This window comes from Anas acuta, chromosome 4 (genome assembly GCF_963932015.1).
Source record: "Anas acuta chromosome 4, bAnaAcu1.1, whole genome shotgun sequence".
Lineage (NCBI taxonomy): Eukaryota > Metazoa > Chordata > Aves > Anseriformes > Anatidae > Anas > Anas acuta.
The window spans coordinates 30,652,604-30,679,683 of record NC_088982.1 but is presented as its reverse complement, the minus strand read 5'-3'; the positions used below and the strand labels follow the sequence as shown (position 1 = coordinate 30,679,683).

The window sequence follows — 27,080 nt, the reverse complement described above, 5'->3', positions numbered from 1 at the left end:
GAGGCAGCAGGAGGCTCCAGCTGAAGCCCTGTCTCCACGAGCCTGTTCTTTCTGGCGGCTCTGTATATAAACAGTTGTCTGGGCAGCCACATTTTTCTGCTCTGCGCTCCCTGCCTGAGTATTTGCATAGTGAGAAATGCGATGGGGTAAAGCACCCGACTGGATTTTGCTCAGCCCCTAAGGGTTCCTGTCGTGGTGGAGGAGGAAGGGAAAGAGGCAGGAGAGACACAGTGGTCTGATGAGTTCTGAGAATTGGGCGAGGAGGCCACATAAATCCAAATAAAGCCAAGGACATGTAAATATCCACAGGCTACTACCCTGTGCTTCCCTGCCTATCTCTGTCTCATCTAACCCTTCCAGCAAAACAGGCTTGATTTATCTGCAACTTCAGCACAAACCACAGACCAAAAGAGGAATTCACACACTTGGAAACTGGGAAAGAGCAAACCCTGGCTGTCACCCACCTCTGACTGGCAGGGTCGTTCTCTCTGTGAGCAGCTGGTCACATGCAGCTGAAATAAAATTTCCAACAGCTGGATAATGTGACACACACTCCTGCGGCTCAGGGCAGGCTCATGCAGATCTGGAGGCTGAAGCTCAGCCTTGTTTTGGTGACTCTCACCACGCCGTGCTGGATTCGAGGTATCCGCAGAGAGAGGGAGAGGCCAGCGCTGCTCAGCCTTTCTTAAAAGTAGCGGATTTGCAGCCTTTGCTTTTGCTGAGTCTTTGGCAAAGCACAGGCGGCTCAGCCCTTAATCTTCTGTGTTTTGAACATTCACGGGAACTGTAAAATGCAGCTTACTCGCCCTTTAGCCTTGCTAGCTCAGAAACATGAGAACTTCATGAGCCAGATCTCTGGCTGATGTAAATCACTGTTGGTCCACAGACTTTGGTAAAATTTCCAGCTTACATCACACCGGGGCTCAGGTTTGTGTTCCAATTGGCACGGAAATGGCATTCTGACATGGCCGTGTCAGGGCAGAGCACCGTGCCCATGAGGAAGATCTCCATCAAGCCACCTCTGACTGCAGCTTTCCCAGTTCCTCTTGCAGAGGGAAGAGGCTTCAGGTCCTTTTTGGAGCAGGCCATGTACCTGATTCACCTGTGAGGCCTGTGAGAGGCACACGATCCTTGTTAGGTCACTGTCTCAGTTAAAAACATCAGTAAAGTGGTTGTGCTCATGCAGATGAAAATTCTGGTCACAAAGCTGCTCCGGTGCAGTACAGTGTGGGACTGGATTCTAAGTGCATGTAACTTCTGTAGCTCACACGCTTTTTTCTCAGGCTCTGTTCAATCCTGCTATCGTGACTTCCTCTTGTGGATTAGCCCCCGTAGGCAGCCACACCAAATCACTGCTCATTTCCTTCCCCTCTAAGGGGATGGAGGAACAAGAGAGGAAGGGCAAACACGAGAAAACGTGGGCTCAGATTAAATTTGTGAGGGAAATGTGGACGAAGAGAAAAAGAAAACAAAGATAAGTGATGCAAATGCAACCACTCACCACCTCCCAAGGGTAGAGGGATACCCAGCCAGTTCCCAAGCAAAGAACGGTCAGCGTCCCTAACTCCTCTCTTTTCCCTTTTTATTGCCGAGTGTAACGCTGTTCAGCATGAAACACCTTTTTGGTTAGTTTGGGCCCTCTGCCTGCTTGTGTGCCCTACCGGTCTCTGCACTCCTCACATCACTCTTTCTGTAGGGAATAGTACTCCTTTAAAGACCAAGGTTGTTCCTACGTCTGCAGCAGGGAAACGGAAAATACTTGTTTGATCTCACAGTAGTGGAACTGTGTTGCGATCCAATTTAGCAAGAAAAGACTTTAGAATTCTGTGCGGCGTCCTGTCGTTCCAACAATCAATTCAGCGTGGGAAACCTGTTTGTTAGAAGTGACAAGGAGAAGATGGATGTTAGAGATATCAACTTTGCCAGCTTATCGCTGCCGTGACTGACACGGGATTCTTCTTGTGTTTTGTCACGCATGAACAAGAAAGATGTCGACTCAGAGATGGAGGCTCCATGAGGATAACAAATATCAGTCCACCACACCGCAAGTTTTTCTCACCCAGCAAGCCAGCTGCATTCTCCTGAGCTGCGTGCCAGCCATACCCGCAGTAAAGCAGAGGTTCTGTCACAGAAGCTTGCAGTACGATGTGCTTCTCTAATAGGGACACAGCTCGAGGTCACGGTCACGCTCGGGTGTGCTCCCAGCAGCCCTGAAACGCAGGCCAGGAGCACTCGGCTGCAGCACCCCTCTTACACGTCTGAAGAGGCTAATTCCTCCCGGTCCCATCTGTGTTCCCTGCGTACCAGGCCTCCTGCAAACCCATAAAACATTAATTTAATAAAAGCCACAATGACGTGACAGCTTACTGCCAGTCACAAACCCATATTGATTCCTGAATAATTCATTTGGCAGGGGATGGGGCAGAAAAAGGTAATTTCTGGGGCATTTTTGTTAAACTGCTCACCCTGTGGCCAGTTCCACCGCAAGCCATTTGTTTCAGGAGACTGACCAATTCTGAAGGAAACTTGTATTTTCTTGTAAGGCATTGGACACCTCTGACCCATGTTTTATCTTGCCACAGTTGGGCAGCCTTACTGATTCATTGCTCCCATGGCTGATATCATGGTAGGAGACACATTTTTGGTAAATTTGAGAGCTCTGGGACATATTATTTGCCTAGAAAAACGTAGCTTAGCACATGGTGAGGAAGAATGCCCTGCCTAGCCCTAAGCCTGAAGTCTCCTGAGTTCTCCTGAAGTCTCTGGCACTGGAGAGCCCCGCACCTTCAGCTTCCCTGCATCGTAGCTGTGAATGCAGCCCACTGGAAATTAAAGCCGCTTGGATCAGATGCTGTTAAAACAAAATGGTGAACAAAAGAAAAAACAACTTTATTTGAAATCCTGTCAATCACTCGTCACATAGAGCTTGTGGCGAAAACTCCATGCAGGAAACAAAGCACTAGAGGCTAGACATTTATTTTTAACTGGGGAGATAATTTTGGTCTATGCAGCTCGTGGCTAGAATTTTTCATCAGAGAAAACTCACGCATCTTTTTAGCCTTCAGATAATATTTTAAGATTATAAAGCATATTTGAACTTCCTGCGAAAACCTGAGGCCCCAGATGGCAAACTCTGAAAAGATAATATTCTTGCAGCATAAAGTGACGCTTTCCACAGTGCCTCATGTTCGCTGTGAAGGATCCAGCTTATGCTTCAAACCAAATGCCTGCTCTATATTTAGCACGGCAGAGTCTATTGTGAAGCGGTGCAGTTTGGTGGTTACCACGCGCGCAGTCCCAGAGCAACAGTTTGGGTCTGTCGGAGCCGGTTCCTGAAAGGAGAAAATGGTTAATGCGCATGGATGTAACACGACTTGGAACAGCTTTTGGTTGGTTTTGGGGGGGAGCAAAAGAACTTGAGCGGTCTTTGAGCTGGCAAAGTGCTTACAAAGGGAAGCAGTGATCTAAAAATAAGAACAATAGTTTAAAAAGACACAACGCGAGGAGGCTGGCGGTTCAGCCTCCTCGGAGGGCGGCAGGCTCGCTCGGGCTGAGCTCGGCGTCCCGGCCTTCAGGGGGCTGCCGGGGGGCCCGGGGAGCCCCGGCTGCGCCTCGCTTCTGAGTTTGCACCGCAAGCAGCGGCTCCGAGCCCCGTGGCGTGTGGCAAGCGCTTCGCTCGGCTCTCAAACTTGCCTCAGAGAGCCGGCAGGGCAGCGCCTGAGGGGAGGGCACGGCACGGCCGAGCCGGGCGGGGAGGCGCCTGCGGCGGAGCCGGGTCGCCCTGCTCGGGGCTGCGGGCGGCCAACGGGGCCGGGGAGCGGGGGGGCGGTGAGGGAGGCGGGCCGAGCCCGCCCGGCCCCGGCCCCCGCCGCTGACGGGCGGGGAAGGGCCGGGCCGGGCCGGGCCGGGCGAGCGGCGGCGGCGGGCGAGGGGCGGCCACTCGAGCAGCGCCCGCGCCCGCTGAGCGGCAGCACGGCCGCGCCGGGCCCCCGCGTCCCCTCGCCGCCGCCCCGAGGCCCCATGGCGGGGCTCTCGCTGCCGCCGCCGCCGCTGCTGCTGTCGCTGCTGCTGCTGCTCCCGCCCGCCGCCGCCTCCCCGGCCCCGGAGCAGCCGTCGTGCCACGGCGCCTTCGACCTGTACTTCGTGCTGGACAAGTAAGGGCTGCGCGGGGGGCTGAGGGGGCGGCGAGCGGGGCTGGCGGTCGCCTCAGCGGGCTCACGGCCCCCCTCAGGGGGCTAACGGTCAGCGCGCGGGGCTCGCCTCAGCGGGCTAACGGTCCCCGCGCCGCGATCAGCCGCCGCCGCCGCGCCGGGCTAACGGTCGCCGCGCGCCACCGTCGCGTTTGTTTTACTATTATTATGTATTATTTTATTATTATTATTGTTTTTGTGAGGTAAAAAGGCGTTTTCTGAGTAAAAATAAAAGTGCCGGCGGCGGCCGTTTTTCGGGCAGCTGCCGCCCCTCCCCCGCCGCAGCTGCCGGCGGTGGGGTTTGTGGCGGGGAAGTTTGCGGCGGCCGGGCTCGGCTGCTGCTCGCTGCCCCACCGGGAAACAGCCCCAAAACCGCCCCCGGGAACCTCCGGGGGGGTCCTGAGGGGACCAAACAGTCCTGGGGGGCTGGGTCTCGCTGGAAATGCCCCTTTCCTCCCCCCCCCTTTCTGTAACTCAGGCCTACGACTCACACGCTTCTGGTTTTCTTTCCAGGTCTGGGAGCGTAGCGCAGAACTGGCACGAGATATTTGATTTTGTGCATCAACTGACGGAAAGATTTGTGAGGTGCGTTTTGTTCCCTGCAGTGTCTCTCGTTCTGGGATAGCTTGAGAAAGCCCACGTTTTCGTAAGCTCGGTAGATCCCTCTCACAAACATGTTAAGAGTTTGGCTTCTAATGCCCTGATTGCGAGAAAATCTTGGAAACTTTCCCTTAATTTTCTCATGTTTGGAACTCAGTAAAAAGGCGATAGTAAGCATCTTTAAACACTTAAGTCTCTCAGAGTACTTTGAGGGGTGAATACCTCTTTTTCTGATCTTATTTTTCCCTGAACCACAGGGAAATACTTCTCATACATATTTTTCCCTGAACCACAGGGAGATACTTCTCATACAGCATTTCATGTATACTGCTTTTAGAGATCTAGATGAAGATAGCAATCTGACTACACCTCTGTGTGTGCATGTAAATGCGCAGGTGAAAAATGGGGAAGTATCTTTCAAGCTCAGAAAAATACACAGGAAGTTTGTGCCTTGGTAACAGTGTATGTGTCATACGTACATGTAATCAACTTTATGTTTAACTGGCTTGCAGTACTGTCTGGCAAGTAGTGGTGCTGCAGAAATGGCTGTTGTAAACACTGGCTAACTGTACAAACAGCTGAGGGTGACTGGGTTGTAGCATCCTGCTTTAAAAAAAAAAAAGTGAAACAAAGAAAACCTCCAAAAATACAGAGACAGATGTGGCAGTTTTTGCTCTGGAAAAAGAAATTCAGCAAGCACTTATAATCTTGGCTTGCTAATAATAAGGAGATACAAATAGGCTTGCATAATTTAATACAGTGCCTACATCCATCATCTGTAAAGCAAGTCTCATGTTAATCAAATGGCTCACATGAGCTTTTGAAAGTTATTTTGTAAAGTTTATAAGAAAAAAGAATAGAGCCTGGGGACACTGTAGCACCACTTCTTTTTCAACAGCCACTGAAAAATACATCTGTCCCCACTAAAAGAGTGGTGCTTCTCTGGTGTAAATCCTTCCATTCACCATCTTTTGCAGCCAAATTAGAATGCCCTCTGCAACACTTGTTGTGTAGTGGTCTGGCTGCATTATCTAAAATAATTTAGTTGGTAAGTTATTGAGCTGACCTTACACATCAAAGGAGTGTTAACAACAGTGCAGAGACAGACAACCTAACCTAAGAGCATCTGCACACTCAGCCTTACGTGGCACTAAGCCTTCACAGAAGGACCATCCATCGTTTAGCTCCTGTGGGAGCCTGAGCAGTTCATACTGTGCCCTCTGAGGGCTGATAGGGCCTTTGTGCCCCCTTCAGGCCTCAGTACACTTTTAAACAGGGTACAGAGCCAACCCTGCTCTTTCTTAAATTGAAAAGGTGTGGGCAGAACCACAGGGAACCATTCGGTAGCAGGTTGCTTTGGTCCGCAGCTAAAGTTTTCATCTGAAGAATTAATTCACAGCTGTGTGACCTGTGTGCATCTGCTCACCAGTTTGGCTCATCTGTTGCATACATGTTTCAGTAGTAGCTCTGTTGCTGCGCTCCTCCATCATCCCGGAGTCCAAGTGCTGGGAACACAAAACAGAAATGGGGTGTCTTGCAAACAGGACAGAATCATGGTTAGAGGACAGTTCAAGTTAGTTAAGCAGTAACTTTGACATTTCTACTTGTAGAGGGTTGCATCTCAAAGAGGGAAGTCTGGCATTGCTTGGGCTACATAGATAGTGATCTAATGCAGAGGTGGGGATTTCAGCTGTTTGTTTGGCAGCTGCTTGTGGCAACTAAGACAACTGATAAACCCACAACTTAGATTACAATTACATTTAGAGCATCTCAGATATTTTTTTTAATATCCAGTACCTCAATAGCCTACAAGACTGGATCTTAAATCCAAGCTGTGAGTGGCCAAAGGTTTTCGCAGAACTTTTATTTCTGTGATATCAATAATTTTAAGTTGCATCACTGACACAAAATAACTGAAAATGCATAGTCATTTATCTTTACAAGTGTTGTCTTTTACTAATATTAACCCAATAAATCAGCGCTGATACACATATATCATGAATTATAAAATTTACCAAATATCTTGTCATGAATAAAAATTCAAGGCAGGTAGGATGGATGTTAATACTTACCTTAGGGAAGTTACTGTCTTGGCCTTCCAGAACATCAGTTCTTAAGAGATGCATTTTTCCACTGATAGTTGGAGTTAACTCCTCTTAGTCTTACTAAGAGACAAGTGGGCTTCTCAAAAATAATAATAATAATAAAAGATATAATTCCTTATTAAAAAGTAATTTCATACAGGATTGCTTTGTACAATGACATTTCCCTGGATGATTTTACAGAGGTTGATCACAGGTGGCACAACTCTATGTCAGAGACAAACATACTAATTCTGAAAGAGTTTGTCATGCCACTTGACTAGAGCTGAAAAAGCCAGACAGTGCTGCTGCTTTAATTCTGGTGATTTTATGACCTAAAAGCATAGTTGGAAATATACTTTGTATTGAGATCAAACTTTAAGAAGGGGTAACTAACTTGTGCATGTGTCCGTGTTTATTGCCCTGGAGCAAGAGCGCACTGTAAGCGCATAGCCCTAACTTATTTTTACACCAGCGAGTGATGATGAAAACATCTTTTATACTTTGGTAGACAATCAAATTGTATGTAGATTGTAGATTGTTTGGTAAACAATCTACGAATTTCACATTCAGTTGGGTCACACGAGTTCTTAACTCTTAAGTTCAGCATGTGTTGATTTGGAGTTCAGTCAGGAGGAAAAGAAAAATAATTCTAATTCTTCTACTTCATTCTCAATGCATGCCTGGAAAAGGAAGTGAGATGGGCAGAAACCCTTCAGTTCCTTTCTCGTTCTTGTTTTCTAGTTCAAAAGTGTGTTCTTTGGAAGTTAGAGGATAAAGACATTAGTAATAAATGAGTACATGAATGGAATGGTGTGCATGTGTACATTTCATTTGTCTAAACTGTTGTTTTTTCTTCTCTTTCCCCTTTTAAAAGCCCCAAGATGAGATTATCCTTTATCGTGTTTTCCTCCCAGGCACAAGTCATTATGCCATTAACTGGAGACAGGTTAGTGCACTGCTTTTTTTTAATTCCCATCTCCCTCTCCCCACCAAGAGCTCTTATTAAATCAGAGGAACAGTCACAGATACTGAACAATAACCGATACCTTTAAGTGGTGGTCAGTCACGTGGCCTCGGTGTAGAGATGGATTTGATTTTGTGAACATCTCAATGGAAAGCGTGGTAAAAGGGAAAAGGAGAGGGATGAGAAAAATTCTTGATGTGAATTCTGCTGCTGCTTTGCACACCAACTACGAGTTGATGGTTTTTCACCTCTTGCATGACTCTGCACCTTCCTTGACACAACAGGAGAAATTGCTTTTGCATGTACTTTTATAAAGCAAGCTCTTTAGATAAAAGTTTCCAATGTTTATGTCCAGGTAAACCACACAATAGTAAATTAATGTTTCCCATTATCTCATATTGTCTATGTTCTAATGATGACTTCAAAAACAGTTTTAGATGGTAGAGTTTGTACCACTTGAAAGATGAGAGATCTTTGTGACACCATGGGCGTGTCTTGAGGTACCTGACCTCTTCCCTTCTGTTCATGTTTTTAAGGGCAATGGAATGCAAGGCTACTCACTGTGATTTCAAGAAGTGATGATTAGCAACTACGACAGGTCAGGGATAGGTGATGGGGAAACAGCAGCAAAAAAAATCAGGTAGAGGAGAGATTGTTGCAAAATTAACTACCGAAACCACAGGAACTGGAAACTATATTGGGGAATCCCTTCTTTCAGCAGAGGACAGTTGCAGTACTCTCAAATCACCTGGGTCCTTCAGAAATCCTTTCAGCCCTGTCAAAACAACACACCCTCACTGTCTCCCTTCTGTCCAGAAGCCAAGCACTATGAACAACTTTTTGGATTTGGAACATTTGGATAAATCATTTACAAATCATATTAATGAACTGTGACAGGGTGGAAGTGAGGTAGTCCTTCCTTTCTGTTTCCTTTAGTGGAATTGATACAAAACATGATCTGTCCTTTTCACTCAGTTTTTTTTTTTTTTTTTTTTAGTAAAGGATACATAATAGCAAGTACAACACTGAAGAGAACTGACCTTGGCAACAGGCAAATGTCTTGCCCTATAGAAAAGGAGGCTGACATTCTAGAAGTAGGCTCTCTGAGGACACAGTTCTAAGCCCCTTCCTGTTCAAGCACTTCAAAAAGTGGTCTGACTCGAGAACAGCTAAGTGCTCACGCCCCGGCCTGCACTTGGATGCTGGAGCTGCTCTCTGCAAGGAGAGACAAAGTTATAAGACATTTTTCCAGATGGCTTGAGAGAGTTCAGAAGAGGACATTTAAGCCTGTTCCAAGGACAGCTCAAGTCAATGAGACCCTTTCTCTCAATTTCAATAGGCTCTTAATCCCTGTTAGTAGTCTATTCCTTATCAAACTCAGAGTCAGCATTGATACCACACAGAGCACTTGGACAGAGTTCTGGAATTGTGCCACAGGAACACAAGTGCCTTTTTTTATCATTGCGTGCCTGTGGCACGCTTCAGGCTGTGGAAAGAATCAAGTTTTTCTCGGAAATCTAGTTTAAAGCATAGAAAGAACCCATTTACGCTCTTGTGGGTTCCTCTGTAGGACTTTTCTTAAATACAAGGTTTGCCAATTGTTTTGCGCATGTTTAGGAGGAATTAAAAGGAAGGTGGAGGGGAGACGGCAGTAACAGTGACCTGACCCTATCTACATGAATAAGAATGGATGGATAGAGCTGGAACAGCTGTTACTTTCAATATTGAAGTAGTCAACGGTTAAAAATGACTTACAATTTTAACTCCCATTGTTCTGAACAGGAGGTGAGCAGGCTAAATACAGCGCGGTATCAGGGATGGGTGTGTGTGATTATGGGATGTTCCAGCCTTGTTAGTTTACATGCATTTTAGCTTTGCCAGGATGTTTTTCCCCACACTCACTTGCTAATTCACCAATTAGCAATTTGTGAAACCACAACTCATTCCCAGCAGTTAGTTCAAAGTAGGGAGGTCTTTTTTGTTTAAAAAGCCAAAGCATTCTAATTGTTTGCACAAAGTGATTGCTACTTTTTCCTATATAATAAAGCTGTGGATATAAAGAAACCCACACCACAGTGCTAACGCCCCTGCATTGCCAAATATTTTTGGGACTATGTAAATAACTGTGCAAAGAGAAGTCACTGATAACCACAGTACACACAATGCTGTGACAAATACTTGGAATAAAAGTAACACCCAAATGGAAACTACTGTTGCAGAGATGCTCATTTCCCCAGTGAAGTTTGGCTGCAAACTGTATACAGACCAGTGAACAAAGATTTGTGCGTTCACATTTGGGGCTCAGCTATGCTACCACTTTTAAAAAGGGAGCTGCTCCGAAAAGCAGTTACACTGGCAAAGGTCAGTGTCTTCTGCATTCTCTTCTAGCCAGCTGTATGCTGGCCAGCAGAATTTCAGATTTCTGTAAGCCCGATTCTGCAGCATGTGGCTGGTATCCATAGCCAGAACTAGCTGTGCTGATTCTGTGGGATATAAAGAAAGATTATGTTCCTTAAAAGTGGAAAAATCAGACCCTTAAGTATCTGATGCATTACCAGCTGCACCCTACCATGCTTGTCCACAGCCTGATGGAGTTCATTCCTTTGCTGCCCACAGACAAGATGAGTATGAACATCCCGTAACCTATAGCAAGACATCTAGGCACGTTCAGTCTTGGTCGCAAGAGCAAACCCTGCGCTTTGGTACAAGAAGCTTGCCAAAGTAGAGCCATTCACAGAGACTGCGTTTTTACTCCTTATATAAAGTACAGGAAAGTTGGTGCCTGTCTGTCTTCTGTTCAAAGCACATGCCAGAGTCCTACAATTTGAAGCAGAATAATTATTATTGTTGTATCTAGCTCTCTAGTATTTAAGTAAATCTGAATTCTGGATCATGCTCAGATAAAGGAAGGTTGCTACATTTTAATTTACATTAAATTGGTTTATTTGTTTGCAAAGCTGGGCTGCATCGTAATCGCTCTTTACTAAATGGTCTGGTTTAACTTCTAAATGTAGTTCTGCAGCACCCTGTCTTGGGGCACGGAAGGTAGGAGACGAGTTCGCTGTAGACTTTGGCCCAGGCAGGGAGCGGTGTTTGTAGACAGGCCCACGTGCCTCCCAGAGGAGTTGGCACAGCCTCCCACACAGCAAACAAAGCCTCTCCAGCTGGAGTGTGTAATGCTGGCATGAGGTCCTGCTTTCCGAGACAGAGCACAACAGAGGTCCCCAAAGGGCATGGCTCAGCCCAGCACCTCTCCTGATTTCAGCTGGGCTGGGCTGGGCTCTTCCCCACAGCCCCTACTCACACAAGTTCACAAGATGATCTGAAAGAACCCTTGGATCAAAATGACAAAGTGCTTATAGCCACGGTTGCATTTGCCTGCCTGCTACTAGAAGCATTATCTGAAGTAGCTGCAAAGTTTATAAGAGAGAACAGACAGGGTATGTAAAACAAATTAAATGTGCCTTTTCTAAAAGACAGAGGTGTGATGCAGCACATATGCCGAATGGGGAAGAGATATTAAAATTGTGATTGTTCAGCCCAAACACAGACAGGCTGCAAGTTGCTGATTTTGTTTTGCCTTTTCCACCTCCCTCCCTTGTCTGACTTAAACCACGAAGCCAAAGGCAATCCAGCCTTTATTACCATTATTGAATTGTAGTGCAGTGGTGTCCAGACACCCAGGCTGAGGTCATGGTTCTGTTATTTCAGTACAGATGAGCTTCATATAAAACCAGACCTTCTCCGCAGAGTTTTGTGGCTACAACAACTCATTATTGAAACTAGAGAGAAGAGAATTCTGAGAGCACTGCAGAGCAAGAAAGAGGGCTTCCAAGTACTACAGCTGGCTGATTAGAGGGTCCTGTTACTGCAGGGGTTCAGGCAGAGATGAGCTCCTGTGCCCTCCCTCAAACCTTCTGGGTGTGAGTTTTGGTGCGACTCGGCTGATCTCTTTTGATGCTTGTTAGGGGGGGGTCTGCTTGGGCTGCAAGTCCTGCATTCACCTTGTGACAGCCGGAGCACGGCTTGCTCCTACCTGACTCTCCCAAAGCACGGGTGGAGCTTCCCTGTGTCTGGTAACACGTGCCCCAAAAAGGGATGGTGACTGATTAAGTTGCAGCTAAAAAAGCTGCTGCTGCCAAAGATTTTCCTGGAACCCCTTGTAGGCAGAGGCCTGGAAACACCAGAGATTTCTGTGTGGCTGGGTCACAAGACATTTTAGATAAATAAAACTGAACTGATTGTACAAAAGCTATTTTTGCAAAATGAAATCTGTTTCAGAAAACTGGGACTTGAGTTGCTGCTTGTTTCTTGGCAGCAGAATGCTAACGCCTGTGATGTGCTGCCACTCATCCTGGCAAGCACTAAGTATGTGGTTTATAATCTGCGTTCATACATAATCAGTTTCAAGTTGTTTCTATAGATGCTGAATATAAAATATTTGGATCAAACAGATTGTATTATCTTACATAACTTGTTCTTCTCCATACATTCAATGTGACATTTTTTATTTTTATTTTTTAATTGTATCAGTTGATCCTGTGATTGGGAGCTTATTGCAGCTAGGGATTGTACTTTGGAACAGAGCTTCTAAACATAGAGGAACCCCATCAGCGGAACAAATGCCTAGTGGGTGGCATTCAGGCAGACCGGCATATGCATTCTTTCTCATTTTGCTTGCCTTAAGGAAAGCTTTCATGCATCCTGCAATGTATTTTCCCTCCGTCTCCTCACCCCTGCTTATTTTCTCATTGTCACCTATATTTATTCTGTATGCTCTGCCCCACATGTCATGTCTTTACTTAGCTGTTTTTTGCTTGTTTGTTTGTTTTTCTCCCCAGGGTAACTTTCTATGTGTTGAGTGGAACTTTAAGAATTAAGAACTTCCAGATTTAGTTGGAAAAAATCTTTAACGCTATCCTTACTGCTACTCCCTTTCCTTAGATGAAAGAGGTGTCCCACAAGTGCTGCTTTTGCCTATCAATACTAATTTTTTAAGGCAGAAGAACTTAATTATTGCAGTTCTCTCCTACCCTATTAAATAGCCACAGACTGACCAGGATGATTTATTTAACTAGAAATACAACTGCTATTTTAAGGGATTTCCTTTTCTAATTGCAACATGATCAGAAGTCAAGTCAGTTTAATTGAACAAAGTAAACTTAATAAAACAAAATTTCTGTTGGGCCATTTTAATGCTGAGGCTTGGTCACTTTTTTTTGTGATATTTACTCTGAAACATTTTACCCAAATCCAGCTCTTTGACTCACTGAGGCATATTCTGTTATTTAGGTTTAAACTAACTGTTAGCACAGTGCTGCTTCCGTTGTGAATATAAGATCTGCCTCCACACATAGCTAAATGCCGTGTTTTACAGATTTTAATTTCAGGCTTCATTTACAACAAATGCTAATTTTTTCCATCAATAAAGTAACATCTTTTCCCACTGTAAATCAATGCTAAAATCCTTAACCTTTTTGTTTTCAGAGGGAAAATCAAGCAAGGTCTTAAGGATTTGGAGGAGGTGAAACCAGCCGGTGACACATACATACATGAAGGATTAAAACAGGTAGGTTGTACTCACCCCCTTGCAATTAAAACCATCTCTGTTCTCACCCTTTGGGTAACACAATCTGTAACATAAATGGATTGATTTTATATTCTGGTGAGTTACACTCAAGTATTTCTGGCTCTCTTGTGGTCCTGGGACTGCCCGGACACTAAGCAGATCCCATGCAGGAGGCAGAACAGCCATTGCAGGAATTTGCCATATGCAATTTCTTTGGTTTGATCCTTCACAGCAGAGAGTGTTTCTTTGTTCTGGATCAAAGAGCTGACACAGAATACCAGTTACATGGTAAATACTCACACACAGCTTTGTCAGGCTGCACATATAGCAGGGCCTTCTAAAGAAGGTGCTCATTGACAATTAACAGCACAGATCAGAACTTTAGAAACAACTAGCATTTTTTTGAACTACTTATATTTTCTTGAGATAAACAGTGAAAGTACACTTGGTCATTTTGCTGAAAGCCTCAAACCCTGCTGGTGAAAAGTAAAGTGAGGAACTAAGCTTTCATGGTTATGGATAGAAACTTACTTTCTTCCTTTATGCCTGTAGAGCCAAGATTGTAATTATGATCTGTGGGCTGAAAGCTAGGCAAACAGAAGTTTGTTGCTGTTTAAAAAATGGTAATGGTAAGCCACTTTTCTTATATCTTGGAACCTACTGACTGACATTTAAAAGCTGCGGGTAGCAGAGAAAACCTTATGGTGGATTTAAAGAAATGTGAGCTTCAAAACTCAAAGCATCCGTCCTGAAGGAATCAAGTTTTTTCAAGAACTGATCAGTTACTGACTATCACTTCAGAGATGCACTCACTACTAACTGTAATGTAGTGACAAATTATTTCCTTGTTAGTAACACGTGAAAGGAAGGCAGAGGATCGTCGGAAGAGATGGGTTTGAAGATAAAGCAGCATGTTGTTTCAAATGCCATGTTAACTTAGAAGAGACATCTTGGTTAAATGTTCAGATATAATTTTTTTTTTTCAGGCCAATAATCAGATTAAGCAGCATGGAGCAAAGTTTTCTAGTATCATCATTGCATTGACAGATGGCAAGCTAGATGGCCAGATTCCCTTGTATGCAGAGAAGGAGGTGAGCACTAGGTGAAAATGCATGTTGTATTCTGAAGAGCTTGCGTTGCCTTTTGAATGAAAAAATACTTAATTCTCTCTTCTGTTCCATGGCAGGCAAAGATATCCAGAAGTCTAGGGGCTAGAGTTTACTGTGTTGGCGTCCTGGATTTTGTGCAACAACAGGTAAGAACATTACTATTTTAGATTAGCAGGCCGTACATTGTTACAGGGTTTTGCATGTTTCATGTTAAATAATATATAAATAAATTTTACTTACATTAGGCAGGACAATATTTTCTCTGGCTCAGGAAGCAGACACTCAAATGCATATACAGGCATGAACAGAAAGTGCGGGAAGACACTCAGATGCATATACAGGCATGAACAGAACGTGCGGGTGGCACTTCTGGTGCAGAAAAAACCTGCCAGAAATACCCTTGCTACCTCATATCTGCCTACAGCAAGGGATATATGTAAAACCTTCCATTAAGACACTAACCAGATCAGGCTACAGCTGGCATTAACTGCATTGCTATGGACAAGCTTTAAGCAGAATATGTAACAACCTTATGAAAAGGATAAAAGAAAAGAATTAAAAAAAAAAAATCGATATCTTTCGCCAACTAAAAGGTCTTCCAGATCTGCCATTCTCTGGCAAAACTGTCCTAATCATCCCTGGAGCTACTTCTGTAGCGTGAGCTTGACTTAAAGGGAGCAGGGTACAAGAGATGCTTTACTATAATAAAGGCATGTAGAAAGGCTTTTTAACGTAAGGCAGAGCGAAGAGAACATAACTTTGGAAAGAGATGCAGAATTACTGCCGAAATACAGGCCCTAAAAGCTTTTTTTACTGTCGTTGTTTGACATGATGGATAGCTACTACACCCTTTTGTTATCTGCTGTAGGTTCTCACAGATCCTCCCACTTAGAAAAAACACGGGTAGCTTCTTCACTGGAGAGGGAACCCAAATTTTTCCTTCTCTTTGCAGAGTTATGAAAGGTGTATTTTTTTTGTACATCTTTTTTTATTTTAAGGCTGAAAAATCATTTAAAGAGCTTCATTTGCCAAGTGATTCATAAGTTTCCATGTGTTTTCTCTCCATAGCTTGAAAAAATTGCTGACACAAAAGAGCAAGTCTTCCCTGTCACTGGAGGATTCCAAGCACTTAAGGGGATCATCAATTCTGTGAGTATCAGGCAATAAGTTGAACATTTCCTCAAGATAATAGCATACTCTCCACTTCCACTTGCTCTTCCAGGAAGAATTGGTTCCTAAATGTGTAACACCAATATATTGTGCTCTACACACAGAGATGCAGTTGTGTAAATAAACATTGCCTGCTGCTCCTGCAATTTTTCATGCTCAGACCTTGTATAGAGTTTGATAGCTCCCAGGTCTATAAAGTACAGTGGGTTTGAGGAGGATGCATTGAGGAATGGCTGCTACAGGCTTAATCTAAAACAAATTGAGACTTTTACTCCAACAGAGTTGAGAACAACTGGTTAAAGTTATTAAGAATGAGTGACAAATACATAGTGCACAAATCTTGGTATACTGAGAAGCATTCTAAATATATATGTTAGCCTTGACATTAATTGCTTGTTTTTCTTGTAAGTAACAAGACTTTCAGTTCGTCCCCCCTCCACAACATGCCATGAGCAACTCCCATCAGAGATGGGGCTCTTCAACTTCTTACTGTGATTTGCAAGCAAGAATCAAAGCAAAAGGAACGCTTTGTTTGTGGTCAGGGGCTGGACAGTATTGTGGCTGCATTTAAAGCAGACACCTTAGGTTGAAAGGACATAATTTGTTTGCCTTGTACTTTAACTAAAGGTCGCGTGCCTTACGCAGGGTTAAGCGTGCTGCAGCTGCACATAAGCAGCAAAAGAGGAAAAAAGCTTACTGTCAAGTCAAAACCAATAATGAAATCCTTTTTCTGAGAGTTATAATTCATTTCCTTTTCCATCTTTTTTTTCTATTTTAAATAAATGAAGGATACTACTCACATACAGGATATTATGCAGTCATGAATTTATCACTTCCCTTGAATAGTGTGTTTTTTTCGTGGAAGTTAACGGCATCATGAAACAACTTCTTTTCCTTCTCATTGCTTAAAATAAATGTAATTTGAGAAGCTTCCTTGCACATTCTAAAGAGAGATAATCAACCTTTTCATGCAGTGACATTTATTTTCTTGAAATGATATACACCCCATGTGGTACTCCTTTTTTTAAATCTCAATCTATGCCATTTTAAATGCTTACACAAACCAGTTCTTCTGCTAGTGCAAACCAATGCAACATTTGAAGCCACCAGAGAAAGACTTATCTATAAGAGCAAAATATGTAGTCCCAATTCATTAAGCAAATAAATTTCCAATGGTACTAAATTTCAAAATGCATATGTCAAGGTAGAACTAGGTAAAGGAAGAAGACATCTGTATTTGGAGTGTCCTTTCAAACAAGAGTCACTGACCTGCAGGTTGGACCCTTCAATGACTTGGATTTCTCCACTCTTCTTGCTCTTTGAGAAGGCAAAGGGAGTACAGTCTCTTGAAGTTTATGAAGAGCTCAGCTTGAGAATTCTATAATTAAAATATACAGAAAGTTGACATATCCTGCACGCTGTCTCATTTTCCCTTATTTTTCATCAGTGTGGTTCTGGGCAGCCTCAGACTATTTGTCTCATTCCTCCCAGGAGCTTTCAAGCACTGCCATTTCTTTGTGGACAGAGTCAGTTTGGCAGATTGCTTTTGCACAAGCCTCAGTCCACCTTCTTCTGGCACTCATGAAAATCCCAAGTGTAAAAATAGCAGATGTATGCATATCATGGCTGCAGAGGAAGAAAAGATGCACCTAATTGCAGCACCTTGTTTTTAAGGGAATAGTTTAGGACAGGGACTGTGCAGAAACAGCAAACTTAAAGGAAATTGTTCTATAGCTTAAACATAGCCTGCTCTTTACACTCTGACTTAACTCTGGAATTGTTTAGGGTTGTTTAGCAGATTGTAGCTGTAACAGATGCTTCAACATTCAGCTTGATGCTTATTTTTGTCCTTAAAAAGACTATGTTGTGGCTTTCCGGGCCTATGGAAAATGTTGTAATGGTTGTAAATGTTGTAACAAAGGAGCATGAGAAAACTTCTCCAATAGGAAATGTACCAACTTGTTTCAGTCTTTGTTTCACCAGTCTCATTTGTTTGGATAAGTGATCACAGAAAAAGTGTTAGCACTGTGATACCTTCTGAGAGCTTTTAGGGGCTTGAATATTGTCTCCAGCTTCCTGAAAAAGCACAGAATCTAACTGGAGTTTCATTTTCCTGTCATGACATTTAAGACTCTCTCCTCTTCTCTAGTAAAGCACTTTAAGTGTATTTGTTGGAAGCAGCTGGAGTATGATACATTGCCAGCATCCTTGTTTTTACCAGTGTGTGGAGGGAAGTATCTATAGTTTTTCTTCCCCGTTTTTTTAATGCACATGTTGGCTGCATTACCATGATTGTTTAGTATGCTGTAGTTATAATTCAGTTTCCATTGAAAGGGTTTTGACTGATTGTGACAATTCATTCTCATTGCATTATAAAATCGATAAGCAAGATCTAATCAAATATGAAATAGTCACAGTTTTCCTTATTATTCACAATTATAAATCCATTTCAATTTGCAAGTTAGCTAAAGAACGCAGGCTGAAAGAGACACGCTGTCATAAAAGGGAAGTATAATTTCAAAAGAGATAAAGAGGAAATACCCAAGTCACAAACATGCAGAAGTATTGCTCGAAGAGCAGCATCAAAGGTGCAGTTCTGAAACCTCCGTTAACATTATTGAACATTTCTTGTTAAAAAAAGTACTGCTTACAGAAATAGCAGTGACCCAGCAATTAAAACCCTCAAGCAAAACTACAACAAAAAAACATTCAGTAGGAATTGTAGGAGGAGCTTCTACTACATTTGTATTTACAGGACTCTCAGCTGCAAATTTTTTGGCTGCTCTGATTTTATACTTCTGGTAAATTGACAGAATGTTGAACAGTTCATTTGCTGGTGGAAAAAAGTGACAAGCTTTATCTTACAGGATCTACTACAACCTGCTTTGCTTCTGCAGTTGCTTACAGTCTAAGAATTTATTACAATTTATTTTCTTTGGAGAGATGCACAAAATATGTTTAATGATTACCATGGATTAATGTTTAAGACAGTTGGAGATTAGCATTTAGAGAATTTTGAGCATTTAGCTCAAATCTTGAAAGCTTGTATTGTATTTTGACTTTCTTACTTCTGATAAAAAGGCCAGTGAAATTTCAAGGATTTAAGCACCTCCACATTGTGTTGCGTTTCTTTCAAGTAATACTGACAAACAAAAACTCCCCACAGACTTCTTTAAGTCTGTTTTTTGAAGTTTCCAGCTCTTCTGGCATTGCTAGTATCTAACTTTATCAAGTAGTAACTGAACAGCATTGTCAGAGCAAATAAATCTGAGTAGCAGTCTAGAGCTTAAAAGAAAAATGCTGAAGGCAAGTTATTATGCTATCAGGAACAGTTTACTGATGTAGTTTGGCTGATAATTACATGGAGTATTGCCTCATGAGCAACCCATAGCAGTGTGAACTGAAAGGGTTTCAGACTGCACAATTTATATCAGCGTATGACAGTTCAGTACTATGTAAGACAATAAAACTGTCCTTTTTCCCCTTCTCCTCCCCTATATTATTTAGGTTAAACTTTTTTTGTTGTCCTTGTTTAATTTATATTTGAAGAACCATTTAGGAAGTTACCAATTTCATTGTTAGGACGGAATCGGTCTGTCATAATCAACCTACCACCTTCCTAAATGGCTTTGGGGGAGGATGGTGAGGATTCACTTGTCTTTACAGCTATCAGGCACACAGGTACTGAGCAGCTTTGGGAGAAGATTAGCAGGGTCAGGACCCAGTCCGTAAGTAAGCTAACTCAAGGGTGCCTCAGTTGCATCTCGCCACATATAGTCCTGAACTAGAACCATTATTGAGAGAAACACTGTGGAGACTTTGTCCTTATTAAATAGCTCAGACACTCCAAATTTCTCTGAAGGATCAGTTTCCACAAGGTGACTGGGGACTGTGGGGCTAGCAGCCTAGAAAAATTTGTGAAACATATTGGGCATCAGGTTAACTTCTCTGTAATGCAGGAACAGTATTGGACTCCATCAAGGACACAAGCAAAAGATGTCTTTGTTCACAGAAGCAGGAAATTTTGCAGTTATGAACACTTATTTGAACGTTTATGAAATGAAAGTTATAGGAACGGTGAGAACAAGTGATTAAATTAAGGATCTGGGAGCCAGGATGCTGCTGCCATTTGAATCAAACACATGGAGCTTTACAGTGGACAATAAGGTCTCTACTCCCTTGCTGGAAAGCTCCACGTGTTTTCTAGCACCCTGTCTACTTCTCTGCCCTAACCCATCTGTATTTGGCTGCGTATTTGAATATAGGGGCAGTATGTGGTACACTCAGCCTTCCCTGCTTCTGTTGTGCATGTTACACCTGCTGGCAGGCTTGCCTTTGGAAGATTGTTACCCCATTTTATTTATTTATTTATTTTAAATCAGGATGAAGTTCCTGCCTGCCTATAATATCCCCATAGCCCTCTACTGTCAATCAGCATGACATTTGATTTCCAATTGTTCCTGCAATATTTTCATATTTTGTCTGTTTTCATGACACGTTTCTGTGCTTGTGGTTCACACAGCTCGGCAAGTCAGAATTGCTTTTATGTGCCACATTCTGAAAAGCAAGAGATAACGATCTCTGCTTCCTCTTCCCCTTACGCAAACACAAGTCCTACCAATTTGTGAAAGTTGTCTGGTTGTCTCTGCAGGCAGAACTGGGCAAGGCCTGTAAGAAGGTAAATTAGTGGAGCTTGCTTCAGTAACATTATTACGGTATGTGGCAGTTAGAAGTAGGCTTCAAAACATTTTTGTATTAAAGTGAGTTGGCAGCACTTAATGCTGGAAGTTAAAATATATTTTGTACTTCAGAAATCCCTAAGAACTAGTTAGTAAGACTACAGAATCTTGACAGATGAAGAACTTGAGAGGAAGCAGTTTACAAAACATTTCTGTCTAGAATTGTTTTACCTTGCATTGTTACAAAAATTTATTGAGAATTCTACCTGAAAGGGATTAGAAATACAAGTGTTCATCTCTTTTTGCAGGTGCTTAGTTTTGAATTGGGCATTTTAGGTACAACCACCCTTTAACACAGTGGGGAAAAAAAAAATCAAGGTATATAAGCTGAGCAGTTGCATTAGGTAGAAGAATTTTTACTGCACATTTGAAGCTAAATTGGTTCTAAGTTGGCAAAGCCTATCATGGGAAATAAAAAAAATCTAGTCCTTAAGACAAAGTTGTAACTTTATGAAAAAAACAATTGGAAATTTGCAGTTAGTATTTCAACCACAGCTCTATAAATTCCTTCACTGGAAGGATATTGACAGAAATAGGAAGAAGGTCAGTTAGCTGTGTAACTGATGGATGAAGAGACAGGACAACAGGAAGGAAAGATTCTTGGAAGAACAGAGTAATACATCTATCGGTAGTGCTTATACGGCATGTTTTTCATGGAAATGCTGGCACTGAAATTAGTAGTACCACTTGCAGCCTGGCACCTTACCCCATGCAGTAAAGATTCTTCAGGTTACTCATATACCTGCCTCTCCTGGGACAGAAGAAATCTCAGTGTCTTTGGGATGTCAACTCCAACACCAAAGCAGGGTTACTTTGAACCATAAAAGGAGCATACTAGGAACACAAAAAGTGAACAAAGGCCGTAATGTATTCAGCGTCCTTTAAAATAAACGTATTCTTAACATACCCAGTGGCAGACTCCTGCTCAAGTGGTATGAGAAGGCAGCGCTATAAAAATCTTACTGCCTAATTGTAAAAATTCTTTCCAGTAAAAGTCTTGTTGATAATAGAGGGAAGGCTGCTCTGATTGTAAAGAACAGACAGTAAAAGCCCTCTGGAATAGTGAATAATAGTTACTGAATACCTGGGGAATTTGTGTCAGTTGGATGGTTCCTGTGCCCATCTCTGCATGACAATGCATCCCGCCATTAGGTTGTACAGGCTGTGCACAGCTAGGCTAGTAGGGCCCAAGTGGGCCCCTATATGATGGGCATGCAGCAGTGGCAGACAACAGCTCTGAACACCTGACTTGGCATTCAAGATCTCAAGTGACGTGACAGGTGTTGTTACTGCACTCGTACCTCAACATTTAAGCAGCAAAAGGGATCACACAGGCTTTTGATGAGATTTGTAAAAAGCCGGCCTGTTCCTGCACACCTCACAGCCAATCCCAAAATCAACAGGGAGACAACAGGGGGTAAGCCAGGGTGAGTTGGCGCCAGTGGAGAGAAGAGAGCAAAAGTCTAACAAGGGGCAGCCAACTACACTGGGAGTAGGCATCAACTCTTTCACCTTAAGAATGATTTTAAGCCATTAGGTTTGTAAACCCTATTGCAATTAGTTTACAGAAACATGCTCCAGCCTCGCTTCATCAGCCTCTGAAACCTTCTGCTCTAGATATGCTACCAGTAGGACTTCCTTGCTCTGTGCTGGCGTGGTCCTGAGTTACTACTGGTCCTCAGTTCTTAAACGGAGATAGTAATACCAGCATTTACTGAGCCATTTCTGTCAGAACTGCTCCTCTCACTGGCTAAAACTGCAAGCAATTTGATTATTGAATAGTAATAAGGAACTAAATTATTTTGAAGTAGTCAATACTTTTGCTCCAAGCTGGCTCAGCTGACTAGAGCTGAAATTCCTCTCTTGTTTACCATGCTTGGAACACACCAACAGTCCCCTCCCGGCTTTCTCCTTACATTACACCCTTGAGCTATGCATGAGGGGAAAAGGGCCGGCAAAGGGACTTCGTGCCGTGAAGACCTTTCAAGAGCAACATCAGCTTAAACAGCTCATTATCAATTATACATCGACGTAATTGGATCATTTCCTGTAGGAAGAAAATATGCTCAGTTTATGCACCGGGAATCCAGGAAGCCAACTATTAAATGTTTAAGGAGATGGGGGGAGGAGAAATGCAACAAGTTATCATTAAAAGAATTACTCTGATTAAATCAGTCATCCTCTTTAATCCACTTGGATGGTCTAATATTCAAGCTGCACTCGGTGCAAGCTTGAGAGCTAACGTTGTGCTATGTTTTCCATGTGATTGAGACTGAGTAGATAGTTTGGGGAATTACTGCATGTAGTTGTTAAAGGGACTCAATGGCCTGGAATCGAACGCTTTCTGCTCTACCCTTCACTGCTGTGCAGCCCTTAATTTGACATGCTCTGACATATTACCAACCCTATAATGTTCTCCTGGTGAACAGAGAGCTGGAGAAGCCAGCAACCTAACTGACACGGCTCCGCTTTTCATGAGCACAAGCATGCCTTGTGATTCGGATGAGACTTGTCAGCTCTCCTGCATGGCTATCAGTTCTGTTACATAAGGGGTGCTGTAAAACTTGCTGAAAATGAAGCACAACTCCAACTGAAATCTAGTGTTTCCTTAGCAATAAGTTTCTGAGACAGATTTTTGTTTTTTTTTTTTTTAAAGAGCCTAAACAACCTCTTTCCTGTTATGGAAAATAACAGTTTGTCTCAATTCTTATTTACATTACTTGATAAGTAATGGGCTTGGGGTTGTTTTTAGTAATCTGGGGGTAAAGGTTCTGATGCTGTTAAAATACGCATCTCTTCCGACCTGCAGTTTTGTCATCTACATTTGGTTTACTCAGCGACTGCAAATGAGGCACTGCTTAGACATCGTATAATTAGAATATTCTCACTAACCTGACACCGCACCAGGCTGCTCTCTCCGATGGTTATTTTATGCAAGACCATATGTCTCAGGGATTTTTTTTTTCATTTCAGTGGGGGACAGGATAGCAACCCTTCCCCCACGTCCTTTCCTGTTGCACTTTGTCTGCAGCAGTGCCGAGCACCGTCAGGAAGTAGGCTGAAATTGGCAGTGAGTCCCAGCTAAGAGCACAGATGTTTGGCAGCAGACAGAAGTAGGTCCCCGTTGCGTACAGCACTGCTGCAGTTGCTTTGCCATCACTTATTGGAGAGAAGCATCAAAATGGTGTTTCCTATGAAAGCATTTGCTTCGTTTCAAGTGATGTTGACTAGATTGCCTTCCATCTAGCGCCTTGTGGCTTTCCTCAGGAATTTGCACAGGGGTGTGGTTATGTGCAGGGAAAGATGTAGCTTGCTTTAACATCGTAATGATACGTGATGCAATAACATCCCGTAGATTTGGTACGGAATTTCCCTTTGCATAAGGATCCCACGTGTCCCCTTTTCCTCTTGTTTAATCAAATTAAGATCATGAAGACGCAGACCTTGTAACGCTGTCTGAAACACTTCAAGATTAAACTTCGGAAACATGCAGTTTACTTCCAGAAGTTTAACCATTAGTTGCTACATGGAGAAATCAGCCTGTCTCGAGAGTAGTCTGGTTAAAGAGACTAAGGAGAGTGTTTCTGACTCACATATTCTAAATGTGATTAAGGATACTCAGGTGTAATCGGTGAAATCAGAGGCTATACTTACTTTCATTTGGTCTTGTGATCTACTTCAGGCCTTTAACCTTAAAGCATAACTGTACCACAGTATAAAGGGGGGAAAACTCTTACTCAACCAAAGAAACCAACAACTTGTGTGTGTGTGTGTGAGAGAGAGAGAGAGAGAAATCTTTAGCAATACCCAAATGCATAAGACCTAAGTTCTTACCACCCTGATTTCACATGTTCACTTCTGCATACTGCAACACTCAGCTCAGTAGGAAAATGACTGCTCTATGAACAGTCAGCATTTCACTCTCTAGAAGAAAAATAGCAAGTTAGCCCACTGCTCCACTGAAACACCTCCTGCCTAACTTTCACTTTATTTTCACTGCCTCAGCAATAGTGGAAAAAAAGTTTTCAGTTATAGGAAGAAAAAAAAAAGTTTCCAACAGAATTTTTAAATGACTCATGTAAAAATAAAAACACATGGAAACACAGGTTAAGCCCAGTCCTTATGCAACCAATCAGAACAAACAAAGCAAAGTCATATTAGGAATTAAACCAACCACTTCCGTGACCTCTACTACAATTGGTTCTTCTTGACTCCGTCTGGCCAGGCAGGCCCTTTGCCCAACCTAGCTGGAAATGACTAAACCAAACAATAGTACAGCACTGTTTTCATTACAAATTCTTCTAAGCTTTTTTTACAGCTCCAAGCTGGGATAAAGCTCAAGAAGCTATTAACTTACCCAAGAAGGAACTAACTCGGGTGCTTTGTTCCACAGCCTCAGTCAGTTTCATGCAGCACCAACCCAGTCTTTCTACGCCTCTTTTATGTACTCTGCTACAAAAACTGGTGCCTGCCTCTTAACAACCTTTGCACTCCAGCAACTTTGCCACCACCTATGTAGCTGCTCTCCAAGCATCAGCTAGCTGTACAGGTGTACAGCACTCCCTGATTAGCAATTAGTGGGAGACAAAAGGTATGGGCAGTCCGTAATCAGCAAACAGCCAACACAACTTGAGTGTTGCAGCTGACAATCAGAAAGCTTTGCCTGGATGCACAGATCCAACTGAGACTAGTCATGCTAAAGTTACTTTTAAGCGCTATTTTGCTGTCAGGGCCCCTCACAGATGCTGTTTGCAAGTTAGCTGTCGTGTGTAGCATCTTCTTTCCTCACCTATCCCTCCCCTTTCAGTACATTTAAAATAATTAACAATGTTCTGCAGCAACAATTACAGGGTTGCGGGTGGCTGACTAGTACCATATGTGTACCACTACATCTTGGTCAAAGGGGGAAGTGAAGGAGGTGCAGCTCTTCCTGATGTAGGTGTCATATATAACTGAGAGATGTACTTGGTATGTTGTATGAGGAAAGGCACAATTATCTCAGTGTCAAACTGTGCACATGGCTTCTTCAGTTTCAGTTCTATTTGTAGTTTGCCATGGACCTAATTCTGCTTTCCTCACAATTAGTTTGCTCACTATGTTGTGTTTATGGCATTGTTAAAGAAAATGATGAACTCTCTGTCAGAAAGAAAGGAAAGTAAAGGGGTGTAAATCTATAGAAAAGCCAGTATTTGGAGTTTGCTGGTAAACTAGCATTCAAAGCTTTTTTTACCACTCTTTTGCCATGTTTCTGAATTGTGCAGCACACATTTTGCAGCGAGCGTACACATGACTGGCTGGCAGAATATCAACAGGCAGTGCTCCAGGCTGCAGTCTCAGAGTGCAATGAGCAGGAGCTCATACTGCTGCAAATATATTTTTGCGCGCTGTGAAAGTGATTATCTTGCACTGTCAGCGTATCTTTCTCATGGCTTGTCAAATCCAAATATAGCAAATGAGATTGTTCTTAAAAGGTAAACATTTTTCCTGTTTAGAACTAGGTTCTGGAGAAGCAAGTTAGATGCATTTGTTTTACTACTGTACGTAGAGTTCATGGAACCGTCTCTGGAAATCCTTTGTTCAAAATGATTCATCTGCCATGCGTGATCAAAATTGTCAAAAAACTCTTCCTCCAGCACTTCGTGCCTACACTCATCTTTGAACCAGGAAGCAGATACTTTACACATCCGTATATCATTTTCTGGTTTCTACACTTGAAAATCGATGTGATGGTTCAGTAAAGACTCCAGCTGTGCTGATGACCTACCCCAAATCCCGAACTCCATCTACGGTTCTGGGGAGGAACAGATGCCATGAGAGTTATGATTTATGGTGCTGCTTGCTGCCAAAAACTTTTGAACTGCATGCTGGGGCTAAGCAAAATCGAATGATGCTGTGAAATGAATTGACACTTAGCATATTTTGTTAATTGTTGATGTACAGTTGGGTTGCTCATGGCTCGTTACTAGTGCATTGTTTTCACAATTTCTTGGAACGTGAAATTCATTAAAGTGCTGGAAGGGAAAGTTGTTGTTTTAGCCCGTGTGTAGCACTGTACCGCATGGTACGGCTCTGTTCCGCAGTATGTTCCGAGGATATGGTAGGCAAAATACTTGCAGAGCTGCAGGAGCTGTACAGTTCAAATTCCCAGAACTTTTAGAGGCAGTAGCAAGGATGAAAAGTGAGTCAAAGCAGACCTGGTTCCAGTGTGTGACAAGTTAAAGAGATAGTGGAAGATGCAGGAGGCAGGCTTTCTATGGGAATAAATGTTTGCATAAAGCAGGGGCAAGACCTGTGACAAGACAAAATTTATAAACAGAGGTGGAGTCTGCAAAGCATATAAGCAGTGATGAGACTTACTTCATCCAGTTATTTGGTTGTCTTTTTCTAATTTATTGCAAGGACACGTGCCTTTTCTATGCTAATGTAATTATCTGCGTAGCTGTATTGTTTCTGCAGCTTAAATAATTCTAACAAAACACGATTCTCTTTTTAATTCAGACACCTGCAGGTCAGAAACTGACACAGTTTCTGTAAAACATTTCTAATTGAATCAAATGCTAAACCACTTACTTATAAAGGAGGCACTGCAGTTTATATCAGCCTTCAGGAATCTTCTACTGGAAAACACACAGAAATTCTGGCCACCTGTGTGTAT

General features: G+C 42.9%; 1 protein-coding gene and 3 long non-coding RNA genes across 7 annotated transcripts in view; 1 reads left to right on the top strand and 3 right to left on the bottom strand.

Annotated features, from left to right (window-relative positions):
* Positions 1-2,868: 2,868 nt before the first annotated feature.
* Positions 2,869-3,704, bottom strand: LOC137855854 (uncharacterized). Its single transcript, XR_011096013.1, has 2 exons — positions 3,449-3,704; positions 2,869-3,332 (listed from the first exon to the last, which is right to left on the bottom strand). It is a non-coding gene; the product is annotated as an uncharacterized lncRNA (long non-coding RNA).
* Positions 3,705-3,882: 178 nt separating this feature from the next.
* ANTXR2 (ANTXR cell adhesion molecule 2) overlaps positions 3,883-27,080 on the top strand; it is a 111,132-nt gene continuing 87,934 nt past the window's right edge. Inside the window, exons 1-7 of the mRNA XM_068680464.1 lie at positions 3,883-4,154; positions 4,704-4,775; positions 7,749-7,820; positions 13,326-13,407; positions 14,394-14,498; positions 14,594-14,662; positions 15,585-15,665. Of these exons, the coding sequence (XP_068536565.1) occupies positions 4,021-4,154; positions 4,704-4,775; positions 7,749-7,820; positions 13,326-13,407; positions 14,394-14,498; positions 14,594-14,662; positions 15,585-15,665 (615 nt within the window). The 5' untranslated portion in view covers positions 3,883-4,020. The remainder of the gene's footprint in view (positions 4,155-4,703; positions 4,776-7,748; positions 7,821-13,325; positions 13,408-14,393; positions 14,499-14,593; positions 14,663-15,584; positions 15,666-27,080) is intronic.
* On the bottom strand, positions 5,528-7,996 carry LOC137855852 (uncharacterized). Of its 2 annotated transcripts, none has more exons than XR_011096009.1 (3): positions 7,921-7,996; positions 6,863-6,971; positions 5,528-6,295 (listed from the first exon to the last, which is right to left on the bottom strand). It is a non-coding gene; the product is annotated as an uncharacterized lncRNA (long non-coding RNA). The 2 variants fall into 2 exon arrangements; XR_011096010.1 differs by having other exon boundaries at positions 6,863-6,955.
* Positions 8,967-25,199, bottom strand: LOC137855851 (uncharacterized). 3 transcript variants are annotated; one of them, XR_011096007.1, is made up of 6 exons: positions 24,783-25,199; positions 16,956-17,064; positions 13,423-13,471; positions 11,484-11,620; positions 10,408-10,655; positions 8,967-9,053 (listed from the first exon to the last, which is right to left on the bottom strand). It is a non-coding gene; the product is annotated as an uncharacterized lncRNA (long non-coding RNA). The 3 variants fall into 3 exon arrangements; XR_011096006.1 differs by lacking the exon at positions 8,967-9,053 and adding an exon at positions 10,227-10,321 and having other exon boundaries at positions 24,783-25,189; XR_011096008.1 differs by lacking the exons at positions 8,967-9,053; positions 11,484-11,620 and adding an exon at positions 10,227-10,321 and having other exon boundaries at positions 24,783-25,188.